Source organism: Alosa alosa, chromosome 1, assembly GCF_017589495.1.
Source record: "Alosa alosa isolate M-15738 ecotype Scorff River chromosome 1, AALO_Geno_1.1, whole genome shotgun sequence".
NCBI classification, from domain to species: Eukaryota; Metazoa; Chordata; class Actinopteri; order Clupeiformes; family Clupeidae; genus Alosa; species Alosa alosa.
Window position 1 is genome coordinate 29,465,960 of NC_063189.1, and position 24,384 is coordinate 29,490,343.

Consider the following 24,384-nt stretch of genomic DNA (forward strand, 5'->3'; position numbering starts at 1 on the left):
TGTTGTGGCCAATACCGATATGATATTACTCTTGAAAAAAAAAAATGTGAAAATTGAATTGGGGACAACATTTAATAAGCATCATTTAATGGCAGTAATTTTACCTACCACCAATGATGGACTGAACTCATAATAGTCCTCAATGGTACAGCAGTCAACAAAATAGCAGTAGCCTAGCCCTATGTGTGGCTCCTTTAAGTGAACCTGACGTCAGTGAATTGCGAGTGAGTGGCCAGTGACAGTGTATGAATCGTTTTCATATCTATGGAGTAAACGTTCAACGCAGATCATGGACAGAACAGCTAAGCTGGAAAAAAAGCTATAGCGACCAAATCAAAGTAAACTTATGTTTAGTTTCAACTGCGGGTAACTAAATAAAGCTGCAACTCCTCAGACTGTATCTTATGTCCGTCTACTCTGTTGCGCACAATCTGCTGTAGCAGAAATGAAAGGGGTTAGCCCCAAAGGTTTTAATAACTTATTATGATGACCTGTCTGGAACTGAAGCAGGAATGGTTAGCATATTTCTCTGTAATAATACAAAACCCAAGTGAACGAAATGCAAATATAATACTAAAATACAACTTAGAACTAGGCCTACTTATCTACTCGTCCCACCGAAGAGTTTGTTTATTTGTTCCCCTGACCAGCACGGTAAGGTGCAAACACACCAGCGCAAGACAGCTCTAGGTAGGCTGAGCTCCGCTCTGCTAAGGTTAAACGGAGGATCATACACGAGAGGATTTTGGGATGCACAGATTCAACGCAGATCCACAGATCTTGTTAGAATGGTGAAATACTCCACACCACTGACATTATTTTGAGGAAGAAGTATAGCCAACCAAGCACAAGTAGCTCAGTGTAGCCAGACAGGCCGTACAGGAAATTAGAGCTTTAAAAAAATATCAGCGCAAACCATTGGCCGCATAATAATATTTGCATTTTTTCACTTACCAGCCAAAAATATATCGGCCGCCAATATATTGTGCATCCCTAAATGATACTGAATCTGTGTGTAGCTTTGGACCTGCTTCTCTCTCCCTCTCCAGTGACTATGGGGAGGCTAGATGGTGGGCGAAGGTTGGGTGGTGCGCACCAGAGAGGTGGAGGGTACAGTGCTTGCTGTTGCCATTTCCCAGGATCTCCCTCTCTCTCTCTCCTGTAGTGCATTGGCTCTGGAATCGTGCTTATGCCTGGCATTTACAGTGCTACATATGTAGCGTTTATCACACGGTGCTTGACCTGTCGTTTTAGAGTGTTGACTCTAATCTTACTGTTATGTTTGTAGCTTTGCTGTGTTATGTCTGTAGTGTGTGTGCGTGTATGTTTGGGAGACGTGCAGCGTTATGTCTCTATTCTAGGCATGGTGTGTGTTTTTGTGGGACCTCCAGAGTGTTCTGTCTGTCTGTGTGTGTGTGTGAGTGAGTGAGTGAGTGAACCCCTGCAGCGTTGTGTCTGTCTCTGTTAGTTCCTGTGCTCTGCGAGTCTGCTGTCCCTATAGTGACCCCTCGTCTCTTCCTCGCTGCCTGAGGGTCATGTCTGGAGTTCCAGAGGCAGCACCATGGAAACAGGAGGGACGTTGCGCAATGCGAGCCGAGCCAGCGTGTGCCCAGGTTGACGTGCCAGGGACATGCCAACACCAACACTAATACCAACACTAAGCAGCACTGTGAATGACCAGGTCAGACTACTAACTCTGCCATGCTATTTCGTATTCTTGTGTGTGTGTGTGTGTGTGTGCCAATATGTGTAGTATGTCCCATGTATACTGGTGATTTCAGATATTTTTTCTACATCTGCCCAGGGACAGCAGATGGAAGTCAGTGAGTAGCTAAATCTGACACAAAGCATCTCTTCACGGTTTGTGATTAATGCATTTTATACAGTGTCGTTGAAAGAAATCAACATGATAGACAAAACCAAAGTGAACTAAACTGAACTAAAACACAACCCTGCCTGTGCCACGATACCATAACATACCCTCCCTCTTGCTCTGCTTCCTTCCCTCCTTTCTTGACTTCTTTATTCTTCACTCAGAGGGAGGCAACTGGTATAGTCTAGGCTACTGGTATAGTCTAGTAACCTGACTCTCACCAGATGAATTTCGTTCCGCCTAGCTCCACTCATCCATCTGGGATCGATCCATTGGAGAAGGCTGGGCCTCATCAAAAATTCTTGCATATGATTGGATAAGCCACTTGTACGTCATCTATTGATGTGCTACTTCAACCACTCACATCAAAGCGAACCCGTGACGCTGAGAACAGTCTCACAGTCGCTTCTACGCTACGTCACATCTATGCCGAAATCACCCTCAACGGAAGCGATCCCAGATGGATGTGAGTGAAGCTAGGCAGAACGAAATTAATCTGGCGAGTCAGGTTAATAGTCTAGGCCAAGGATTCCCAAACTGTGGTACTGTGTCGTGTACCACCGGTGGTAAGCGAGCTTCTACTAGGGGGTACACTAGATGAAAAGGGCAATGTCGGAAAGGTGTTAAAAACTTTTTTTTTTTTTTTTTTACTTAAGCCTATGATCTCTTTGTTCTTTGTGTTTCATAACGGTGTTCTCCACACTGTTTTTTTCTAGTGTAAGAGCTTAAAAAGACACATAACACATTTTGTTATTTGTGATCATGTAAGGCGACTAATTAAACACGATGCCCGGAATGCGTCAATAGAATGTGTTACGTTTTATGTGTCGAATGGTGGGGGTACGCGGGCCGGGTCAAGATGTAGGTGCTGGAAGTTTGGGAAGCGCTGGTCTAAGCCTACAGTGTCACGGTGGTCACCTGGTCACTAGGCCACTGGTATAGTCTAGGCCTACTTTATTCCTCACTCAGACGGAGGCCACTGGTATAGTCTAGGCCTACTTTGTGCATCCTCAAGAATGCAAGGGTCCAAGTGAGTTTGTACATTTTGTCATAGGAGGTCGTGCACACGGATTAATGTGCACATCTGTCAGGTAATTTCCTGAACACAACTCCTCATTTCCTATCCTCTCTTCACTGTCCCGTCAAATAAAGGCTATAAAGATTAGTGAAATAGAACTTCAAGGGGGAAAAAGCAAGTAGCAGATTCTCCCATGTTCATGGAACCTGAGCACACAACGGCAACAACACTCCTGTCCTGTAGTAAGATCTAAGCTTGTGAAGTTAGGGCACATTTGAAATGCTGTTAATGAGTTACCACTCATAACACAAGAATATAAAGCAAAGGAACTTGGCGGGGACAGCAATATAGCCCTCATTCCTACAGGTCATTATGGTTTGAATACTTTTTTCTACCTACGTCCAAATGGCTGATTGAATTTAGAATAAAAAGGTGCAGCCCTTTCCTCTCTACCTCCAAACTTCTTCTTGTTTCTGAACCACTTGCCCACTACTGCAATCCTCTCATCTAGGCTACTGTTATCCCAATGACGGGTCCAGAGCTCTCCTTTCGTCACTGTCTAATAAACCTGGAGAGAGTGTACCCCAGTATTGCGGTCATGCATGCATGCACGCTCGCACGCACGCACCACCTTGGATCATGCCAGGCATGGGCTGTGAAAGCCTAGTCAAAAGTGAAGTCATCCGAAGGAACTAAAAAGTACAGAGTAGTCTATGGTCAGTGTAGTCAGAAGTGAACCCACCAGAAGGAACTGGAGGCGATTTATCCAAATATGGCCAATTCTGTGGACCTGTCTGCCTTTCTGTTTAGCCTACAACACATGCACTGACTCTAAAAAGCAAACACACAACTTCTTCTTGTTTCTGAACCACTTGCCCACTACTGCAATCCTCTCCTCTAGGCGACTGTTATCCCAATGACGGGTCCTGAGCTCTCCTTTCATCGCTGTCTAATAAACCTGGACTGAGTGTACCCCAGTATCGCTGTCACGCACACACACACACAAACACACACACACACACACACAAACACACCTAGAGGCAAACCATGACTCTTTTCTGGCTTCGAACATCTCTCAAGACAGCCAATCCAAGTGAAAAAAAGACCCCCAAGCCTTCACTGGACCACCCCAGCCAAGACATGCACTGGGGTCTACGTCTTTATTCATTAAGGCTACTTGTTTACTGGTTTCAGCCACAACTGCTTGCACACTCTGAAAGTGAGCAACATGACAGGCCTACAATTTGTGAGTCATCATTGGCAACTCCATGTCAGCCTTCTTCCGCTATATAAAGTCTGAGCCCTAGACACACACACACACACACACACACAGATTAATTAAAGTGTTGCATGTGATTACAAAACCCAAGCAGCTCCACCAAAAGAGGAGGATGAGGCTAAATGGAGTGTAGGAAAGGTGAGAGTGGCAATAAGAACAATAAGTCACATGAACAAGGTCCATGCAGAGAAAAGTTGCCTAACTTTACTTCAATTCTTGTCCAAACATGTTTAACATGTTTATGTGTAGTTTTGGCTGCAGCCATGCTTATCAAATGTTCAGAATAGAACACACAAGATGTCATCGTTATAGACAACAATGCCAGGTGAAATCAAGTCTGAGGAACTGAACTAGCCGCCTTAGAACCAAACATTCCCTTAATCTAGGGTGCTGAACTAGCCTCATCAGAACCAAACATCCCCCTAATCTAGGGTGCTGCTGAACTAGCATCATCAGAACCAAACATCCCCCTAATCTAGGGTGCTGCTGAACTAGCATCATCAGAACCAAACATCCCCCTAATCTAGGGTGCTGCTGAACTAGCCTCATCAGAACCAAACATTCCCCTAATCTGCCCATCTTTATAGTGTCCTAGCTAGCTCCCATGTTAAAGAAACTGGAGGAGGGTGAAGGCTAAGAGCAGAGGAACAGCATGATGACAGAGACAGAGGGCTGACTCTGGAGGGAGGGAGGGAGGGAGAGAGAGAGAGAGAGAGAGAGAGAGTTAGGCAGACAGGAAATCAAATGGTATGAGTAAAGAAGAGAGGCACAGTGAGCGTGACAGGGATGCACACCACTGCAGGCCGCTCACAGATGAGGAACAGGGGGAGCAGTGGAGCAGGGGGAAGTGTCAGGGGCAGCGGAGCAAGGTCAGCCAGGCCTATGTTTGGGGAAGCTAACTCACTTCCTGACGTTGGCCAGACAGAGTAAGGGAGGTGGAGAGAGAGAGAGAGAGAGAGAGAGAGAGAGATAGACAGAGAGAGAGCATTCTGACGAAAAGAGAAAGAGCCAGAGGAAGCTCACTCACGTCTTCACATTGGCAGAAGCAGGGTAGAGAGAAAGAAGAGTGCATTCTGAGGAGGACAGAAAGTGTTGTTGGGGGGACTTTGGCCAACGTCAAGAAGTGAGTGAGCAGAGAGAGAGAGAGAGAGAGAGAGAGAGAGAGAGAGAGAGAGAGAGAGAGAGAGAGAGAGAGAGAGAGAGAGAGAGAGAGGAGTGCATTCTGAGGAGGAAACCCTGCTCACTCACTTCTTGACGTTGGCCTCTCCGTTGGGGATGCGGCGCAGCTTCTTCTTCTTGAGGATCTTGACGGCGCGGCGGCACAGCGTGTCCGAGTCGAGCATCTCCTTCACCTTGCCGTACGAGCCCTCACCTAGCAGATCCCCCATCAGGTACTTGCCCACAAGCTTGGCCCGCTTGCGGCGCGGCTGGTAGATGACCTCGGTGGAGTCGATGCGATGGATGAAGGCGTCCATGCCCATGAGCTCGCCCTCCGTCAGGTAGTCCAGGTGCTGCAGCTCGCCTGCGCTCATCTTTCAGCCGTCGGGTCCAACTGACACTCGCACACACCGCTACAGATCCTGCTGCTGCTACGGAAGGGGAGGTCCCGCAGGATCGGCCTGCTACAGGGGATGTGTGTGTGTGTGTGTATCCTGACGTGACAGGAATACAGTTCAATTTAAAAACACTATGGGCATTGAGGAGGGGAAAGTGCTGAGCTGCTGTTGTCTAAGTTGGGACGTGGGACACATCACCTGCTCGTGCTCCTCCTCGTGCATAAGTCAAAGGCAAGTGGTAGCAACACTTCCCCAGAGGTCCAGTGCAAAGAAATGGAGGAAGAAAAAAGGAAAGAGCAAAGTCCTTTCTCGTTAACTAAGAGTTATCTGTGGTCGTGAGTTCCGTTGGGTGCAGTCTTAGACCTATACTGAGAGGTGATGTAAACCCGGTATCTGGCATTCTAGTGAATTTAGTCCCATGCTTTGCTGGGTCAACTCCATAAGAAGCCCAGCACAGGGATAGCCTGTCTGGTTTGGCAAGTTGACCGTTCCTGTACAAATCTGTACAAAACTAGTAAGAAAGCCCAGGTGTTTAGAGATTCTTGGCAAGCACTCTGTTCTTGCTACATCAGAGGCGCATCAGTGACTCCAAGGCGATTCACTTACAGGACCGACAAACCGTGGCTGCAGTGGTGCACCACAAAAAAAATTAACTTCCTCTTTGGTACTTCAGGGCCAGGGCATTTTATTCCTCTTTACAATAAACCCTCATCCGCTGATCCATTCCATAGAAAACTTCCAGTAATACCTGTAATAACAACGATACAATGATGTCCACTATGCAAGAGACAAAATACGGATATAGTAGTGCCATATGAATGAGTCTGTTGCCAGCTATGTTAGCTGACTAGCTAGTTAAGGTTAGCAATAGCTCGCATACCAAGGTTTAACCACTCGTGTTGTAAATCTAGTAATGGATACCCAAGTAAATTATGCCAATTCAATAATAAACGTTAGTATTAAAATAAAATTACGTTAAGAACTGCAGCTGGTCGTACAGTTACAGTACACTGTACTAACAAAACTGTAGCAGCTAGCTAATCCCCGGATCTCATAGCATCGTCCCATATTCAATGGTAACTTAACTTTAACCTTAACTTTAAGGTTACCATTAATGTTAGCTGACGTCAACTATGTCGGTTAATCAAGTTAGGATTAACGTAAGACAACTTTGATCAAACATGACTTAAGAGACTGCAAATGGTTTAGGCACTGAGTTATCAAGAAAGACATTACAGAGCCCTGGGAAGTTACCTGTAGCCTAAGGTTAACGTTAACGATGTTTAGCTAGCAGATAACAGAATCAATGTATTAATCTATATTACTATAGCACAAATTATCACTTTGGATATCCCATTTTCTTCAGGATCATTAAGGACATAATTTTGCTATAATAGCTAACCAAGGCTAGTTTCATTAGCAAACTGGATGCATTGCAGACATTCCAACCCTCGCTAAACAAATGAAAACAGATTCAGTAGAGAAGCTTTCTATTATAAAAGCATCATTACGCTCACCTAATGTTTACTAAACAAAATCCAAAAGCTCTCAGAGTTAGTCGACATAAACCTGACTAACGTTAGCTAACAAGCTAACGTTAGCTGGTCAAATTCACTATTTGCCGACAATATGTTACTAACTTCATCGGGCTTGCAGTGCTCAGAGGCAGGCACGCTTCGTTGACTTTAAACGTTAAGTTAACTCTTCCAGTACCGTATAGAACTAACCATTTTCAGCAATGGTACGAGATAACACGCCTCACAGCACAAATTGCCGATACTCTACACTTCACCCGCATACGCAGGTATTATGTTAAGCTAAGTTCACACCGCACGCTAAACTGATGAATTTAACCCGTCTCAAGTATGGTAGTCGAAGTAAGCTAGGTAGCCTGACAGCTAACGTTTATGTTGTCAAGACCAGACGGTAGGTAACAGTGGCTAGTTGAGCCAGGCTAACTGCTGTGCTGGTTAGCCGCTGGTAGTTGCACTGGAAAGGGGGGTAAATGTAATCCGTCATGGTAATTACCTACCTTTGTTTTAAGATATTCAAATGAAGCAGACTTGCTTGAGTTCTTCTCCCGGGTTTGTTTCTCCACATGAAGTTGTCAGTGTGTGCATAATTTTTAGCTTAATATCTACTTCTACTAATGCAGCTGCTGTACGGCTGCCGCCATCTTGTTTACCTCCCCCCTCGCTCTGATATATCCAAATGCCAACCTCCAGCGTCAGTGCGTCAACTCTCTCATTGGGTAGAGGGGGGTTGGTTGAGGTCGGGGGCAAATGTCAACAATGCGAGAACATACAGTAGCCTACAAATTGGCTTATAATAACAGCTACTACATTGTAGTAATTACTACAAGGGCGAACAACGCCTTGAGGATAGGCTAGGCTATTAGCCTACCAAATAACATAAATGGTAGCCTAATAATTCACCTGAGTTTTTCTCATAGCAAATATTTGCTAGCAGGGTGAGAGTGTATTTTCTTACTCCTTTAAAAGTAGCCTAATTATGTTGTGTGTCTTCCTGAATGGCAACCCAAGTTAGCCTAACCCTACCTGACATTTTTATTCACTGGGAATGACTAGCAGAACACACCATGCATTATTTCAAATTATATGACCATTTGATCACTCTATTTGGGAAAGCCTGGCAGACTCTGGCAGAGTGGTGCTCAGTCAACAACCTGCTCCTCAACACCACAAAAACAAAGGAGCTGGTCATTGACTTTAGAAGGAACAAGTCTGACATTCAACCACTCTTCATCGGCGGGGCCTGTGTGGAGAGGGTTCCGGTGTTCAGGTTTCTGGGCATTGAGCTGGAGGACGACCTGACATGAGCGCAAACACCAAGGAGCTACTGAAGAAGGCGCAGCAAAGACTGTACTTCCTGAGAACTCTCAGGAAGAGCGGTCTACCCCAGAATCTGCTTCTCGCCTTCTACCACTGCTCCATGGAGAGTGTGCTCACGTATGGACTGTGTGTTTGGTACGGTAGCTGCACATCCTCAGAGAGGAAGGCGCTTCACAGGGTCATCAGGGCAGCAGAGAAGACCATAGGCTGCCCCCTCCCCACTCTGGAAGAGATCTACGCCTCCAGATGCCGTAAGAAGGCAATAGACATTTCAAAGGACCCTTCACACCCAGGTCACTGTCACTTTCAGCTCTTGCCATCAGGCAGGAGATACAGAACAATGAAAACCAGGACAAACCGCTTAAAAAATAGCTTATATCCGAAGGCAATCATGGCCCTCAACTCTTCAAATTTGAAATAGTCTGTTCTTGGCCCCTAACCCACTGTGCAAATTCTATGGTGGAGTAATGTTCTTTTTACCAGTGAAATCTGTACAGAACCATTCCTGTTTACATTCTTTTTATATTTTTATATATGTGCATTTTTTAAAAACTATTTATTATTGTTCTTATGTATACCTCATGAGTTGACAGCACTTTCAATCTCGTTGTACCTTTGCAAAAAGTGTCAATGACAATAAAGACTATCTATCTATCTATCTATCTATCTAAGTCCACCGGGATTGTCTGTAGTTCACACAGTGGTTATGTATCCAGCACACCCTTGGATACTCCCAAGCAAGCACTTGTTCCCATATGTAGCAAAGGCCCTGGTGTTGTATATCAACCTGTGTCTTTATACTATTGACTTCCAAAGCATGTCCCGCTGGCTGCTTAGGTGCAGGCACTAAATATATACAACCAGTCCATGGATGTTGGCAGCTGCAAAAGTGTGGGTGGTAATGGGAAACCCGGTGGTGAACCAAGGTGAGCAGTTGAGAGATGAAGCAAAAATCCTTTTGAAAATGAGAAGACTGAAGCATTGACATTACAGACAGCTACAAACTACAGAGTGGCAATGCTTCTTTACACTGTTTTGCTTCTTTAAGAATTACACTGTTTTGTCAGCATGGTGAGTAGCCTGTGACTGGTAGAAATCAAGAGGTTGCAAGAGGTTAATTCATTTTAGTTTAGTTTCATATAGCCAGGTTTTGCAAATGAAATATGTCACTAAAAGAAGACTAACTATCTCTCCTAAATGCAGTCAAGTTGAGCATTAACACTTCCGTCTGCATGATTATTAAGTTGAATTTCCCCTGGGGATCAATATAGTATCTATCTATCTATCTATCTATCTAATGAATGACCCCCTTGCTCTCCTCCTTTTCCCTGCACATACACACACACACACACTCTCACACCAGAAAAACAAATGGTGTGTGGCAGTGGCAGTGGCAGCGGGGAGAGGGATGACACTAGTCACTGGGACAGTGGCTGGCAGGCAGCTTCTGCTTAGCTGGCCTATCTGGGATATATTTAACAAGTGTAGATCCTGGGAAATGGCAGCGGCAGGTTCTGATTACAGCCCTGCACTGTACCTTCCAACTCTCTCCGGTGCGCACCACCCAACCTTCACCCTCCTACAATAGTCCCCCATTGTCACTGAAAAGAGAGCAAGAGAGAAAGAGAGAGAGAGAAATAAAGAGAGAGAGAGTAGCCCATATACATTCTTGACCCAGTGCCAGCCCCATTCCCTCACTTGGACAGTTGGCCCTTAACCTCAATACATCCTGCCAGGAGAGAGCAGTTGACAGCTCACCCAGGACGACAGGTCATGCCAGCCCAGGACTCTCATGCAGCGCTGCATGTATGAGAAGACTTACAAACAAATGGAAGTGTTTGAATTGTTTTAACACTGCTGTTATACCCTGACTGAATGTTTCAGACTAAGAACTAGTCTGTCTAGAAATGTCAGGTTCCTGCAAATTTGAAAATAGGTGCAGTTAACTTTTAGCAATGTTGCAGCAAATTTGCAGCAATGTTATAAGCAAATTAGGTTAATCAGAAGTTCACTGGATGTTTGCCATTATTGGTTATGTGTGGTGGCCAACTTCTGGCAATATTTTCTAGTGAACTCATTGTTTCCCACAAATCACCCACAAGTTTGCTGCAAATCTGCTTCAAACATTTAACTTTTGTAAGGGTATCCTGTCAGATTAACTCATATGAGTCATAGTTTGCAAATGTTTAAGTTTGTGTTGTTATAGAAATTTGGTATTGTTATTGTCATTATTATTCTATAATAGCATGATTACATTACATTACATTTATTTGAGTTTACATTAAACTGTTACTTTAAATGTCAATATATTTTTACAGTTATTTCTCATTAGTTGCTTTGAATAAAATCGATTGGATAAAATTGGTGTCTGATAAACTTAATCGTAAAATGTTGTCGATCCTCAAGTTTGGGACAGTGTAGCCTATTCGTCAATCCACAATTCCTGGTGAGTAAAATAATACACATACTTTATTTTGTTTTATATTTTAGTTTGGATAATGAATCAAGGGTTCCTCTATGAGGTTTACTTCCTCTGGGTTAATTTACCCATTATTGCTACTAAACCATATAGTTGAAATACAGCCCAGGGCTGTACCAGTGTTCCACCAAGTCTGTCAGATTGACTCTCTTTTGCTCTCCTGTTCGGACTGGAGTTCCCTTTGCTGTGGCTGGAGTGAGTAATCACTGATTTCTAAAAGAACATTTTAGTGTATGTGTATAGTTTCAAAAGTGACATGTTCTTTTGAGATCAGGGTTGTCCTGAAGTTACCTGCTCAAGCCAATTATCTTGCTTTGTGGTATGCCCCATGCTGTGTGGACAGGTGTTGGAGCTTGATTAGACCTGGTTGGATTGTGTGACTGGTACAGACCAGCTTGACCTTTGGAGTTGCAGATGTCGAAACGCCAATCCAAACTATGAGGAATCATTTGGATACCTGCCTAAACGTCATCAGGACTTCTGATGTAGACAGACAGTGCTGGTGCATAGCTTAACTTCATTACCCTGGCAGAAAGATACTGGAATCCTCACATTTCCTTGGCAGAGCAGAATCAGTGCATAGCAATAGTTTGGATATTTCAGCATGGCAGAAGGGGTGAAGAGAATGCGCCAATCAGAGTCTGGCTGAGGCTATTATTTTCCCGTAAGCCCACTGCATTCCCGTTGCTAAGGGCTACTGCATTCCCCCAAAGTCCTTTTAGGCGTCCCTTCACTCGGCGCCCATATTTCAACGCTTTTTGGGAACTTCGTAACTCGGGCATCTATTTCGGGCAGAACTGTACATGTGCAAGGCTTTACAACACCAACCTCCAGCAGTGAGATCACAACACACCACAGGATTGGCACAATGTAACGTTGCTAAGGGCCACTGCATTCCCGTTGCTAAGGGCCACTGCGTTCCCATGGCTAAGGGCCACTGTGTTGCCCTCACTCCTTCTAGCCAAAGGCCTATGGGGTGCCAACGCGTCTCCATGGAGGCCACGGTGGGTCTGTGCCAAGCACAGGCAGGCGCGATGAGCGCTGCGTCTATATTTACCTCGGACAGATGGACCGGTCGAGGCGAGAGACACACTCACCGCAGGTCTCTAGGGACAGCGGCTCAGTTTAATGGTTTTAAAACAGGAGAGCAGTTTGCATCCAATGCCAAGGCATTCATCATGAGCACACAAAGAGGTGAGCTTAGGGATCTGGGTTTGGGGCGCCGTGTCTGTCCGTGGATATTCCCTTCTGAGTCAAAAGAGAGAAATGACCGTTAGGGTTGACTGAAACTACAACAGGGCTGGAGAGATGACCGTTTGGGTTGATTGACCACCACAGATCCACTACAGAGCTGGAGATGAGATGAGATGACCATGGGTAGGCTGAGTGCCCAATGCCTATACACCCATACAAGGCAGCAGCTAACCGCTTGTGGTTGATTGAGTACCTCCATCTCACTTATTATGCTGTGTGTGTGTGTGTGAAAACAATAGAGACCAAAGACTTCACGGTCATGGACGTTTTAAACTGAAACAATTTAAACAATTAAAACAAACAACAAAACATTAAAGCAGCAATGGATTGTGGGAAAACAGTTGATCCAGTTTGGTTTTTATTAAAAGTGGAGCTTTGGAGGTTGTCAGTTTTAACATGTCTCTGGACAAACACAGGCCCACACCACAACAGCCCACTTGAGGTCCACTTCAGAAGACTGTAGACAATTACAAAAGGAAACCAAACTAGGAAACAGATAAAACAACTTGGTCACTGAGGCTAAAAACCCACAAGGGCACTATGGCATCCAGAACGGTGGAAAACATGGTAGACGCCTGTGAAAGCTTTGAGGAACCAATGTGCACAGCTCTTCTCACATCACACACACACACACACACACAATAACCTGTCTTTCAGGTCTACAGAGTGTCCCCACCTCTCCTGATGCACAGACTGTTAAGCACCAGAGCTCTTCCCACTTCAAAACACCGCAGAGACGCATGGATGCCTAGCACAGTAAAAAAAAAAAGTCTAGTCTTACAAAAATCTGACAATCCAGTGAATCATTCAGATGGGCCATAGCCTTCCCTATGCTTGTAGAGACAGAGACACATGACACAGAGGAATTACAGTTGAGTGAAATCAATGGCGTCCTCAGTAGTACGGCCGGCGCGGATTGTTCTAGAAGAAAGACACAGAGAGTGAGAGACAATTAGATTAGTTAAAATGGCTGCATCTCCACAGACTGTTGGAATGCCTTGGTGCCATGTTCCATTCACTTACACTTCTAACACACTGATTTAAAATGGAGCCTCTCACCACAAATCAGACACCATCTGACTCCTTTCAGTTAATACACATATCACAAAGCAATCAATAACAAAAAACAGGTGTTCAGGTGTGGGCCCGATCCGGCCCTGTGCTGGCTGCTGTTGGGCCTGATGCTGGGCTCTGGATGTGTGTGTGTGTGTGTGTGTGTGTGTGTGTGTGTGCGCATAAGCCAGCGCTGCTCACCAGAGGGTTGGGTCGGAAGCGGTAAGCCAGCATCATCCTCTTGCGGAACGCGTCATACTCGTCATCGTTTTTAGAGAGCTCAGCCGGCCGGTCCACACCAAAGCCTGCACCGTCCACAGCTGTGGTGCCCCTGCAGTGGACACAGACACAGAAAAATATTCTGGTAAATATAGTTTAGTCAAGCGTAGTGCACCTAACAGTATACATCCTTTACTCCAGTGCCTCCAATGGTACAGCAGCATGCTAACCACCCCACCCCACCCCATCCCACCCAACCCAACCCCACCCCACCCCACCCCAGGGTTAGGTGTCCACTGCACCTGTGCACAGGGGCCTTGATGCCCTGCCCCTCCGAGCCCAGGCCGTCGCCCTCCTTCCAGCCCATTTTCATCAACATCTGGAAACCGAGGTTCTCCACCGTCAGCTTGAACTCCTTGTACTCCGAGTAGTCTGGGTCACGACCCTCCTGCCAACACGCAAACGCAAACACACACACACACACACACACACACACACACACACACACACACACAATACAGAGATAGAGTTTCATGATTTCAGAATGTCTTAAGCACAACCCACAATACTGCTGACTGGAGTTGCAGAATTTGTCTTGATGGTTTATCTTAAAAGCTGATGAGCACAAAGCCAGAAGATGTTGAGATCAGAGGGCCAGCCCTGCCTCACCTTCAGAGCTTTGAACGTCTCCATGAACTTCTCCAGCTCGTCTGGTGGGAGGAAGTCACCAATGAAATGCTTCCCCTTGCCCATCTCCGTCAGCGACTCCGCCCACTCTGCAGTAAGACAATATATCAGCGATCAGTGATGAAATACCAGCCCAGACCTGCTAAAGAAATCTGCTAAATGGCATGTATGGTATCCAACCATGGATTATGTATGGATTCAACTTTTTAGAACAAATAGCAGTGAAATAGCTGGATAAGGAGAAGGAAGTCACCATGGGTAGCATTGGCACACTATACATCCCACAGGCAAAACACACAGAAAAGGACTCACAGAAACACACTCCACCATCTAACTGCACACCCACATACACCCTCTCCCTGACTGACTGACTGACACAAACACACACACACACACACACACACACACACACACACACATCTTACCACGCGTCTTCTCCATCTCCATCTTGCGCAGGCGATGCTCCCAGGTGCCCGAGTGTGTGTCCACCTCCTCGTCGCTGTCGTACTCGTGCTGGTGGTCCCGCACGGCCTTTTCCCACATCATCTGCATCTCCTGCATCGCCCTCTTATGCTTCATGATCATGTCAAACATCTCCTGCATCTGATTTTTACACACACACACACACACACACAGCAGAAAATAGGCTACACAATCAGAAAGAAATATAGAAGATTTAGATATAGAAGAAAACTAGACACACTGATACAATATCAGTAATAGATCAAAACATATGAGGGTCAGACTGCAGAGCTACTTCCTGTTCCTTTTCAGGCTTTAGCTGGGCTAGAGTTCATGCCCATGGCTGGCTCCAGTCCACATCTGATGGCTGCTAGACAACCTCAGCTGTGCTTCAGAGCTAATCAGTAGGACTTGTCTGACTGAGGGTTCACACATGGGTCAACGTCATTTTCTTTATGTAACAAACTTACAGTAGCTTAGAGGGTGCACCCAACTTAGGATAGACCTGTTTTACTACGGTAAGATTTATGAATTGATGATATTTGTATATTACTATTGAATGGTTTTGCACATTTTGTGATTTATTTATTTTGTTATTTATATTTGTTATTGATGTAATATTTGTACTATTTGCACTGCCTATTTAATACAATTCACCTTTTATATTTAAATACAATACAGAAACGTACTAGTATACCATCCACGTGTTCTGAGTCATTGCATTGCAACCTTCTACCTCCAGCAGTCTAACATAGAAATCTTCTGATAGAACTGGTCCAGACACTCTATAAAACTAGTTTAGATAATTAAACAATATTTTCTGAGCCGAGTTCTACACAGGCTATAAATGTATAAACCTACTATTCTGAATAATGTTTTTGTGTTTCATTTTCACCTGCTGCCATGTGCGTTTGGCACTGGTGTTGCATCTGAAATGTTCACAGGATTAGGCATACACTAAATCAGTCAATGGGGGCTACTTAACCCTTAGAACCCTAAGCTTTTTTTAGGGCATTTTCACTACCTTTATTCATAAGGATTTATTCTGGTCATTGTAAGTGTCACACACACATATTATATATTGTTTTTTTCAGCAGAGTCTAGGCCATCCAGCCACCATTTCATGTATTAGTACTAGCATTGATTTTATTTTGATTTTTAAATAATTAAAATATAAAAAGCGTATTATAAAAAATCTTATATTTTGACCTGTAGCTCACCACAGCAAGCTCATAGCTCTACATGCATTTCATGTGTGTGTCGGGCAGACTGTCCTGAATCAGGCAATATACTTGCCATGTTGGAGGGATACTCTGGGGCTGAGCAATTTACAGAAATATGTGGTGTGTGATTTACGGAAATAAATGCCATTTTTTATTTAGTGATGAAAAATGACCTTTCTGCGCTCCATATCTGTGACACGAACTGATCTGACCTGACTTGACCCAAGTTTGCGTGTTAGCATGTGTGCCTATGGTGTATACACTGAAAGTGTTGTGAATCAGACTCATTTCTGTACATACTGTGTAGTTCTTATGGTCATTTGTGATTTTTGTACCCATGTGTACCCTGTGTGTGTCTTTGGTCTGTATGCAATGTATCCATTGTTTATCCTTGAATGATTAGAATTCAATGAAAGCCTGTCTAGAGGCCTTTTGCTTATCACCAGGTGTGAAATGTTAATGTTTGTAGACACAGTGAGGGGTCAGGCCTCTGAGAAACTCCCCAGGAAAGTAGTAAAGGTAGTTTTAATTTAAAAGACAATAGAAGCTGAACAGACTTGGCACCAAAAGGCCACGTCCCCACACACCACACCTTTACATTGCATATTCATACTAGTAGGTCACTCCTTCTTTTGTTTGCAACATAAATTTAGTATACACCTCTGTGTAGTTAGAGAATCTGGTGAAACCCATGATGGGGTGACACAAACATGCCATCTCTCCCTTGAGGGGCACTGGCCCCTCATTGAAAAGAATAAAAGCCTGGATCCTGATTTTCCATCGTCCTGAGTCTGAAGAGAAATATGGTAGTAAAATAATACTATCAGCACTCATAATGATTCTCAACTTTTTACTGCATTTCCATGAACAAAGTAAAGGCAAAAAAGGTGTTTCTTTGTTGAACAAATTGGGATGCAATGTGAGCCTTGAATTAGATGCCATGCAGGAATTTGCTAGGATCTCAAAACCGGATTATGAACATGCTTTGCCATAGAGAAACACACGATAGCGTTGGATTATAAACATACTTTGCCACAAAAACAGACAAAAACGTGGGGTAAGTCCAGCTATATTAAGTTATTATTTTGCTGTCACTTCGTCTGTTTTATAACCCAGAAGGATGTACTTTGTATCAAATGATAGCTCTGTGTCTCCTCTTTCATCTGACATGCGTGGCATTTCTATCCGATCACAGGTCCGCGAGTAATTCAAACGAGAGTAATGGGTGTGCAGCGTTGGTTTGTGTACATGACGTTAATATTTTGCAGTCACTTTGTCTGTTTTTATAAGCCAGAAAGATTGATATACATGGTACCAACGGATAGCCCTGTGTCTCCTCTTTTATCAGATATGCTTGCCATATCTATGCGATCACAGGTTCGCGAGTAATTCAAACGAGAGTAATGGGTGCGCAGGTGAACGCAGAGAAGTATAGACTGTAAATATGATGCAATTTGATTTAATTTCATGATTTCTTTTACATTTTCATACTAGATCGTTCAGACAAGTGCGTAGTCTCTTTGGAAAGCCCCACTTCTTCTCTGTCATGCAAGGTTTCATCTCGCTGCGATGAACAGTCGCAAAGCAATATAACAGAGAAAAAAGGGTGTGTTTTTTGACGCACTTTGCATCAATCGGGTTCTAAGGGTTAAACATTCAATTATCCTTATTACTGTAATCTATATGCCCACTTCTGAATTGTGTTGCATCTGTAGTCCTTTTTATGAACTCAAAATAGGCAATTTAATTATTTCAACTCATTTCAGACATTCCGCAAGCTATTAATCCTCCGTAACACATATTTGAAGAACATGTGGAAATAAAACTTTACTTTTAGGCATTTAGGCTACCCGATCTGCAATACGTTGCCAACAGTCTTGCCTTGCTTTGTTGGCTGCCGACGTATTTGATTTTTGTCGTAGAGTGAGTTTTAATTCCTCGTAACTTGTCACAATAATTGTGCATTCCTCGTCCGTAAAATAAGGTGATCGCGTCATCATTGAAAGTGGTGACTTGCGCTGCAACCCGCCCTTTTATGTGAGCAGCGACAAACTCAATTAGGTTAACCCCGGTTCAACAAATCAACTTCTTAATCAGCGTCATAGTACCGATTAACACCACTTATGATAACCAGGTTTTGTCAACCCCGGTTTAACAAAGTAACCCTGGGTTACATCTGGGTAGGTTAAGCTCCCTTCGTAGTACAGGCCCCTGAGCTTTCCTCTGCTGGCCTGATGTTTTGTGATGGGTGTATGAAGAGAGAACCCTGCAGTGTAGTTGGCTGTTTGGGAGATTCCTGTGTTGTCATTGGCTGTTTTGGAGAGATTCCTGCATTGTAGTTGGCTGTTTGGGATATTCCTGTGTTATGATTGGCTGTTTGGGTGATTGCTGTGTTGTGATTGGTTGTATGGGAGATTGCTGTAATGTTAATGACTGTTTGAGAGATTGCAGTGTTGTGGTTGGCTGTTTGAGAGACAGTTGCATTGTGATTGGTTGGGTACCTCCTGTTGCTCCTTCAGCTGTTTCTTCTGGTCCTCAGAGAGTTCAGTCACGCCCACCAGGCCTACCGGCTTGCCCTTCTTATAACCCAGTCCTGCTAGCTCCTGAGCTAAAGTTCACACACACAAACACACACACACACACACAGGATATATGAATCAGTGTACGCACACATCCTCAAAAATGTGCAATCTTAGTCTACAAGTCATCTATTACCAACTACAAGCCATATATGGAAAAAGCAATAGAAGGTCAAATAATTGTAATCTATAAAGTTGACATAACCCCAACCGCATGTTTAATGTGTGTGTGCGTGTGTGCTGTGAGTTACCGGACAGTGCTGGCATGTCGGGCTCTGTGTCGACGATGGCGGTAGGAGCGATGATGGGGGGGATGGGCAGGTCCACCTTGTCATCCTCGGCGCCCCAACGGCTCTTGCGTTTGCGTTTGGTGGCGGGGGCTCCTGCGGCACCAGGGGCCTCGTGGCTGGGAGCAGAGTGCTGGGGAGGGGAGGCCTGTGCTGGGGCTCTGGGGGCCCCGGGAGCAGAGTTGCGGGTGGGGGAAGGAGAGGTGGGGCTGGGGGGGTCTCCTGTCCTCTGGAATTCCTCCACCTTCTGCCGATAGAACTTATAGGCCGCACTCTGGGGCTCATACAGGAAGCTATGCACACAGGACATGGGGAGGAGGGCAGCGGGGGTCAACACAACAGCCACACTATCTGTGTTGTGTACAGGTATGAATGTGTGTAGGATTTGTACAGTGTACAAGTGAATGCGTTGAACTGTGCAAAAGTGTGTGGATGAGAATAAAAGTGCATGTGTGTGTGATGCATGCGAGAGAGTGAGAAAATGAATAAGTGAGCATGTGTGTTACTGTACAGATGGTGTGTGTGTGTGTGTGTGTGTGTGTGTGTGTTCACCTGAACGCAGGTTTGTGCTGAAAGTGTGTGTGTTTGCGCCTGTCTCCCCTGAATGTGGGGTGGTTCAGGTTGTAGTGTGTGTGGCTGGGTGTGTGTGTGTGTGTGTGTGTGTGTGTGTGTGTGTGTGTGTGTGTGTGTGGCGCCTGTCTCACCTGAATGCGAGGTTGTCCCGGTTGTGCTGTGTGTGTGAGTTCACCTGAACGCAGGTTTGTGCTGAAAGTGTGTGTGTTTGCGCCTGTCTCCCCTGAATGTGGGGTGGTTCAGGTTGTAGTGTGTGTGGCTGGGTGTGTGTGTGTGTGTGTGCGCCTGTCTCACCTGAATGCGAGGTTGTCCTGGTTGTGCTGTGTGTGTGTGTGTGTGTGTGTGTGTGTGCGCCTGTCTCACCTGAATGCGAGGTTGTCCCGGTTGTGCTGTGTGTGTGTGTGTGTGTGTGTGTGTGTGTGTGTGTGTGTGTGTCACCTGAACGCAGGGTTGTCCCGGTTGTGCTGTGCTGCCATGGCCTCCACCTCTGGGCCGCCGTCAGCCACGAACCGGGCCAGCTTCTCCGCCACCTCCCGCGTCTCGCCCGCCACTGAGGACGAGACTTTAAGCAGCACGTCAGTGTGTTAGTACTGGTGCCCAACAAGGGAGGAGGAGGGCCCTAACCACTCACAGTCACAGGGCACACACAGTCGCACAGCCAGCCAGACAGACAGCCACGTAAAGTGGAGCAATTCCCCCATTCCGCCTATTTTCAACACACTGGGTGCCCATTTAGCGCTACGGGGGGCGCGACCTCCCGCGAAATGAGTCAAAATAACAATATTACATAGTGCAATTCCGGGCCTCCTGGGCAATGTCAGAGACATTCTCTAATTCTGGTTAAAAATAGTTATGGAATGTGTGGCAGCGCTCCTGGCTGATATGCCGCAGCAATGGTTAAGGAATCAGGCAAATTGGCACTAGCACAACTCAAACTAGTACAACTCTTTACTGGTATAGCCACAATTCGAGAAGACGAATGAGAAAACAAACTTTCTATTTCTGTTGCCTCGATACCTTTCAAGAGAAAATGTTAATTGTGTGGCTTTATGCATGATGGTGTGTGTGTGTGTGTGTGTGTGTGTTAGCTTGTGTCACATCCACTACATGATAGTGTCTTACCATGAGTGTCTTGTGTGTGCAGGAGGAGTCTAAGGTTTGGGTTTGTGTTATAGGTAGTGTAGTAGTGCATCCATCTGGAGACGGCGATGCCATGTTTACCCATAATGACTAGTACAGAAAGAATTAAAATAGCACAATGCATTCTGTGTTTGATCTAAATCTTGTAACATACATCAATGTTTGGATCTGTAAATTATTCCTCTGTGTTAACATCCAAAAAAAGGAATTAAAATGTGTGTGTGTGTGTGTTATGTCTACAGCATCACTGTAAATAAGAACTTGTTCTTAATAATCTGCCTGGTTAAATAAAACGTAAAATAAAAAATATATATATAAGTATACTCTTTTGATCCCATGAGGGAAATTTTGTCTCTGCATTTATCCCAATCCGTGAATTAGTGAAACACACTCAGCACACAGTGAACACACAGTGAGGTGAAGCACACACTAATCCCGGCGCAGTGAGCTGCCTGCAACAACAGCGGAGCTCAGGGAGCAGTGAGGGGTTAGGTGCCTTGCTCAAGGGCACTTCAGCCGTGCCTACTGGTCAGGGTTCAAACCGGCAACCCTCCGGTTTCAAGTCCGAAGTGCTAACCAGTAGGCCACAGCTGCCCTGTGTTGTGCGTGCAGGAGGAGCTTCAGGGTTGGGTTTTGTGTGTGTGTGTGTGTGTGTGTTTGTGTCTTACCACGAGTGTGTGTTGCGTGTGTAGGGGCGGGCTCAGGTCTGGGGGTGTCCCTCCTGATCTCGGCCACGCGCTTCCTGTAGTATAGATACTCTCGGCTGTTTTTATCCTGCAGGAACCTGCAGCAGACGGGTCAAAAGTGAGAGGGAGGGAGAGAGAGAAGGGGGGAGGGAGAGAGATAGAGTGTTATTCTCCATGAGAAGCTACTGAAGTATTAGAGGTTGTGGATGCTCAAACAACACATGGAAGACAGTACAAGATGAGTAGGAGACTCATACAGCCCACTACATTTGTCCTTTGGTGTATATGCATGCGTGCATGCGAGAAGAGGGGTTTGTCCTTGTGTTTGTGTGTGCGTGTAACAACACTTGCATGAAGAGGGCATTGTTCTTACTTGTGTATGTATGTGACTCACATAAATTAGTGTTGTCCTTGTGTCTGTGTGTGTGTGCATGCGTGCAAGGGTTGTCCTTGCGTATGTATGTATGTATGTATGTGTGAGTGTGCGTGCGTCGAATAGTATGAGTGTGAGTGTGTACGTGTGTGTGACTCACGTGAAGAGCGGGCTGTCCTAATGTGTGTGTGTGTGTGTGCGACTCACGTGAAGAGCGGGTTGTCCTTGTAGTCCTCCATGGCCTTGCGCTCCAGCTCGGCCCCTCCCTCGGCCACGAAGCCGGCCAGCTTGTCCATGATGCACCGCAGGTCCTGGTCCTCTGGGGGGGAAACTTTAAGCAGGCTATCAGTACCCAGCCACGCGCCGACCCACCGACAGACTGACCACAGACTGACCGACCGACTGGCCGCACTAACCGCACACTTCAGGTCAGCCCATTAGGACAAAGGGCAGGGGCCACGGCGTGCGGGCCACCAGCGGGCATCGGAGGTGGTTACCTTTCAGCTCCAGGAAGTGCACGTCCATGCTCTCGTGGTCCGCCTCGTCGCCCTCGTCGTCGTCCTCAGTGAAGACGCTGGGCTTGGGCGGCCGCGTCGGCGCCTTCTTGGCCTGCGTGTAGCTCTTCAGCATGCTGCTGATGCCGAGGCCAGGACGCTTCCCGATCAGGATGTGCTTTTTCGGTGGCCCGCCGGACGCCGGGCCGGGTGTGGAGGGGGCCGCTGGGCTGGAGGACAGAGAGGGGGCCTTGGCCACATTGTTGGAGCCTGGAGGGGGGTGGGAGGGGTGTTAGACCACATGTTCCACACAATCTAAAGGTGAGAAACCCTTGGGAAAAAAACAGGCTATAACTAATGCTAAGAATATCAGACCATGTGAGCTCCACTAGCTGTTCCGATGTCTCACCTGAGTCGCTGCTGGGTTTATCCTTCTGCATCTTCATGAACTGCTGCAGGAAGCTGCCATCGTTCACAAACTTATTGGATGTGGATCCCTGTGGGCTAGGAATGCTGACAACAGAAAACACGCCAACCCAACATAACACATTAAAGGGAGTGTGTGTAGAATTTGGGTAGTCTCGTGTTGTCTTAAACATACCATCATGTCCATGAATTTAGTCTACTGTCGCCTTACATGAATTGGATAAAGCGTCTCTTGAGGGACATAGTAGTAAAAGTGAGCACTGCCCAAAGCACAGGCAAAACCGTGTTCATTTTAGCGGAAACCTGGGCAACACAGAACTATTGGGTATTTCAAAACAGTTACACCAACATATATGTACATCTACATATTATGTTATTATTTCAGGTCATTTCTAAAGATAACCTCACAACTTTAATGCTAAAACACTAAAATACATAACCATCTCATCACTCCCACCCCGGAGACCCAGCTCCCCGATCCTCCTCAACCCCACCTGGGAACCGGAAGGGGCTTAGCGGGGGCAGGTAGGTTCCTTTTGGCTTGTTCGGCCATCTTGGCCTCAATCTCCCTCTTCTTCTGAGCAATCAGCTCCTCCTGACGCCTGATGTTTGCACTCATCTTGCTCTTCCACGTGTAGTTCTCTGCAAGAGACGAGACACTATGGCTGCAGTCCCATTTTATGTCCAATTGATCGCCAGACAACACAGGCATCACACCCATACTCATTTCAGCTCTTACAGGCCAGGATGACCTTGAATGCTCGCTCTGAATGCTCTTAAATCAGATGTGACTTGTGCTTTCTGTTCAAACAGTCCTGACTGAGTGGACTCGGAGTCTGGTAATAATGATGGGCAGAACTGAACTTACCACCTCACCCAGCACAAAGACTTCTGAGCTCTGCCTCTGGTTTTCTGATGTGTTTATTTGACATTTGTTGAGACCTTGAATGTCCCACATGACATGTTTAGAGATGAGTCAATGGTCAACCCTATGCATATATATTCAGACCGTACCGTTTGAAAGGCCAATTGTGGCTATAAACGTAAAGCAATTGTGATTAACCCATTATTGGATTGGGCTAACTGTGCAGAACATCAGCAAATTCCCCTGAAGAAATCTAGCCTAAACATTAGACCTAGGACGATTTGATAACTAACTTCCCCTTGCCAGTGCACTCTACACCCAGTCAGACCCCTTCATAAATCTTTGTTATTCCTACCATCCTGCACTTATGCTAGATATATCATTTTCAACGACAACAAAGTTTGCTCAGAAAACATCACATTTCCTTATTTTGCAGAAGAGGTCAGGGGACTGCAGGCTGACCCACGTATATGATTAATGTTAACGTCAATCTTGTTTTTAGCTCAAGTTGCCATAGCAGGCTAACTTGGCACATAGTAAGGTTAATCCATTCCGTCTCTGTGTTTTTTTCTCCTTTCTGTACGAGTTGCATTCACCGTTTGATCGATATGAGATACTCTATCAGTAAAATGTGTCGATAGTATTCAGATAAAATAGATATTCGATGTTGCTAGGGAACAACGATTAGCCACAGGTAGCAAACCCTGTAGCAAACTGACCAGGCTTTGGCAGTAACGTTAGCCTACCTCTAACGTAACTTATCCTAGCTTTTTGCCTGCGTATTAAGTAATTAATACACAGCTGTTGCACGGCCTGAACTACCTGATGTACCACGCGAAGATGTTTTTGGTAAATCTGTGTGAACATGGTCTCCGTTTAAATGGCGAATTTGCTGTACCATTTACCTGGGTCATTCGAGTCCATCGCTGTTACAAAGACACGCAGCGGAATCTTTTTCCGGTCTCTACCACCGTCTTCCGGAACACCAAAAATACATTTGACCAGG

At 45.5% G+C, this 24,384-nt stretch overlaps 2 protein-coding genes across 5 annotated transcripts in view; both read right to left on the bottom strand.

Moving 5' to 3' along the window:
- stk11 (serine/threonine kinase 11) overlaps positions 1-7,935 on the bottom strand; it is a 48,718-nt gene extending 40,783 nt beyond the window's left edge. The window contains exons 1-2 of one of the 3 annotated variants that reach the window (XM_048239492.1): positions 7,759-7,934; positions 5,419-6,474 (exon numbers count right to left, since the gene is read on the bottom strand). In XM_048239492.1, the coding sequence (XP_048095449.1) occupies positions 5,419-5,702 (284 nt within the window). In that variant the 5' untranslated portion in view covers positions 5,703-6,474; positions 7,759-7,934. Of the gene's footprint in view, positions 1-5,418; positions 6,475-7,243; positions 7,620-7,758 lie in introns of those variants that run through there. The other 2 variants (XM_048239498.1, XM_048239505.1) reach the window with 2 other exon arrangements.
- Positions 7,936-12,652: 4,717 nt separating this feature from the next.
- sugp1 (SURP and G patch domain containing 1) lies at positions 12,653-24,361 on the bottom strand. 2 transcript variants are annotated; one of them, XM_048247131.1, is made up of 14 exons: positions 24,284-24,361; positions 23,008-23,155; positions 22,497-22,600; positions 22,091-22,357; positions 21,801-21,924; positions 21,203-21,318; positions 19,833-19,956; positions 18,786-19,114; positions 18,457-18,563; positions 14,696-14,873; positions 14,253-14,359; positions 13,886-14,031; positions 13,566-13,695; positions 12,653-13,232 (listed from the first exon to the last, which is right to left on the bottom strand). In XM_048247131.1, exons 1-14 carry the CDS (start codon positions 24,300-24,302, stop codon positions 13,206-13,208), a joined length of 1,926 nt encoding a protein of 641 aa, XP_048103088.1. In that variant the 5' UTR covers positions 24,303-24,361; the 3' UTR covers positions 12,653-13,205. The 2 variants fall into 2 exon arrangements, with proteins under 2 accessions (XP_048103088.1, XP_048103097.1); XM_048247140.1 differs by lacking the exon at positions 24,284-24,361 and adding an exon at positions 23,382-24,249.
- Positions 24,362-24,384: the final 23 nt, after the last annotated feature.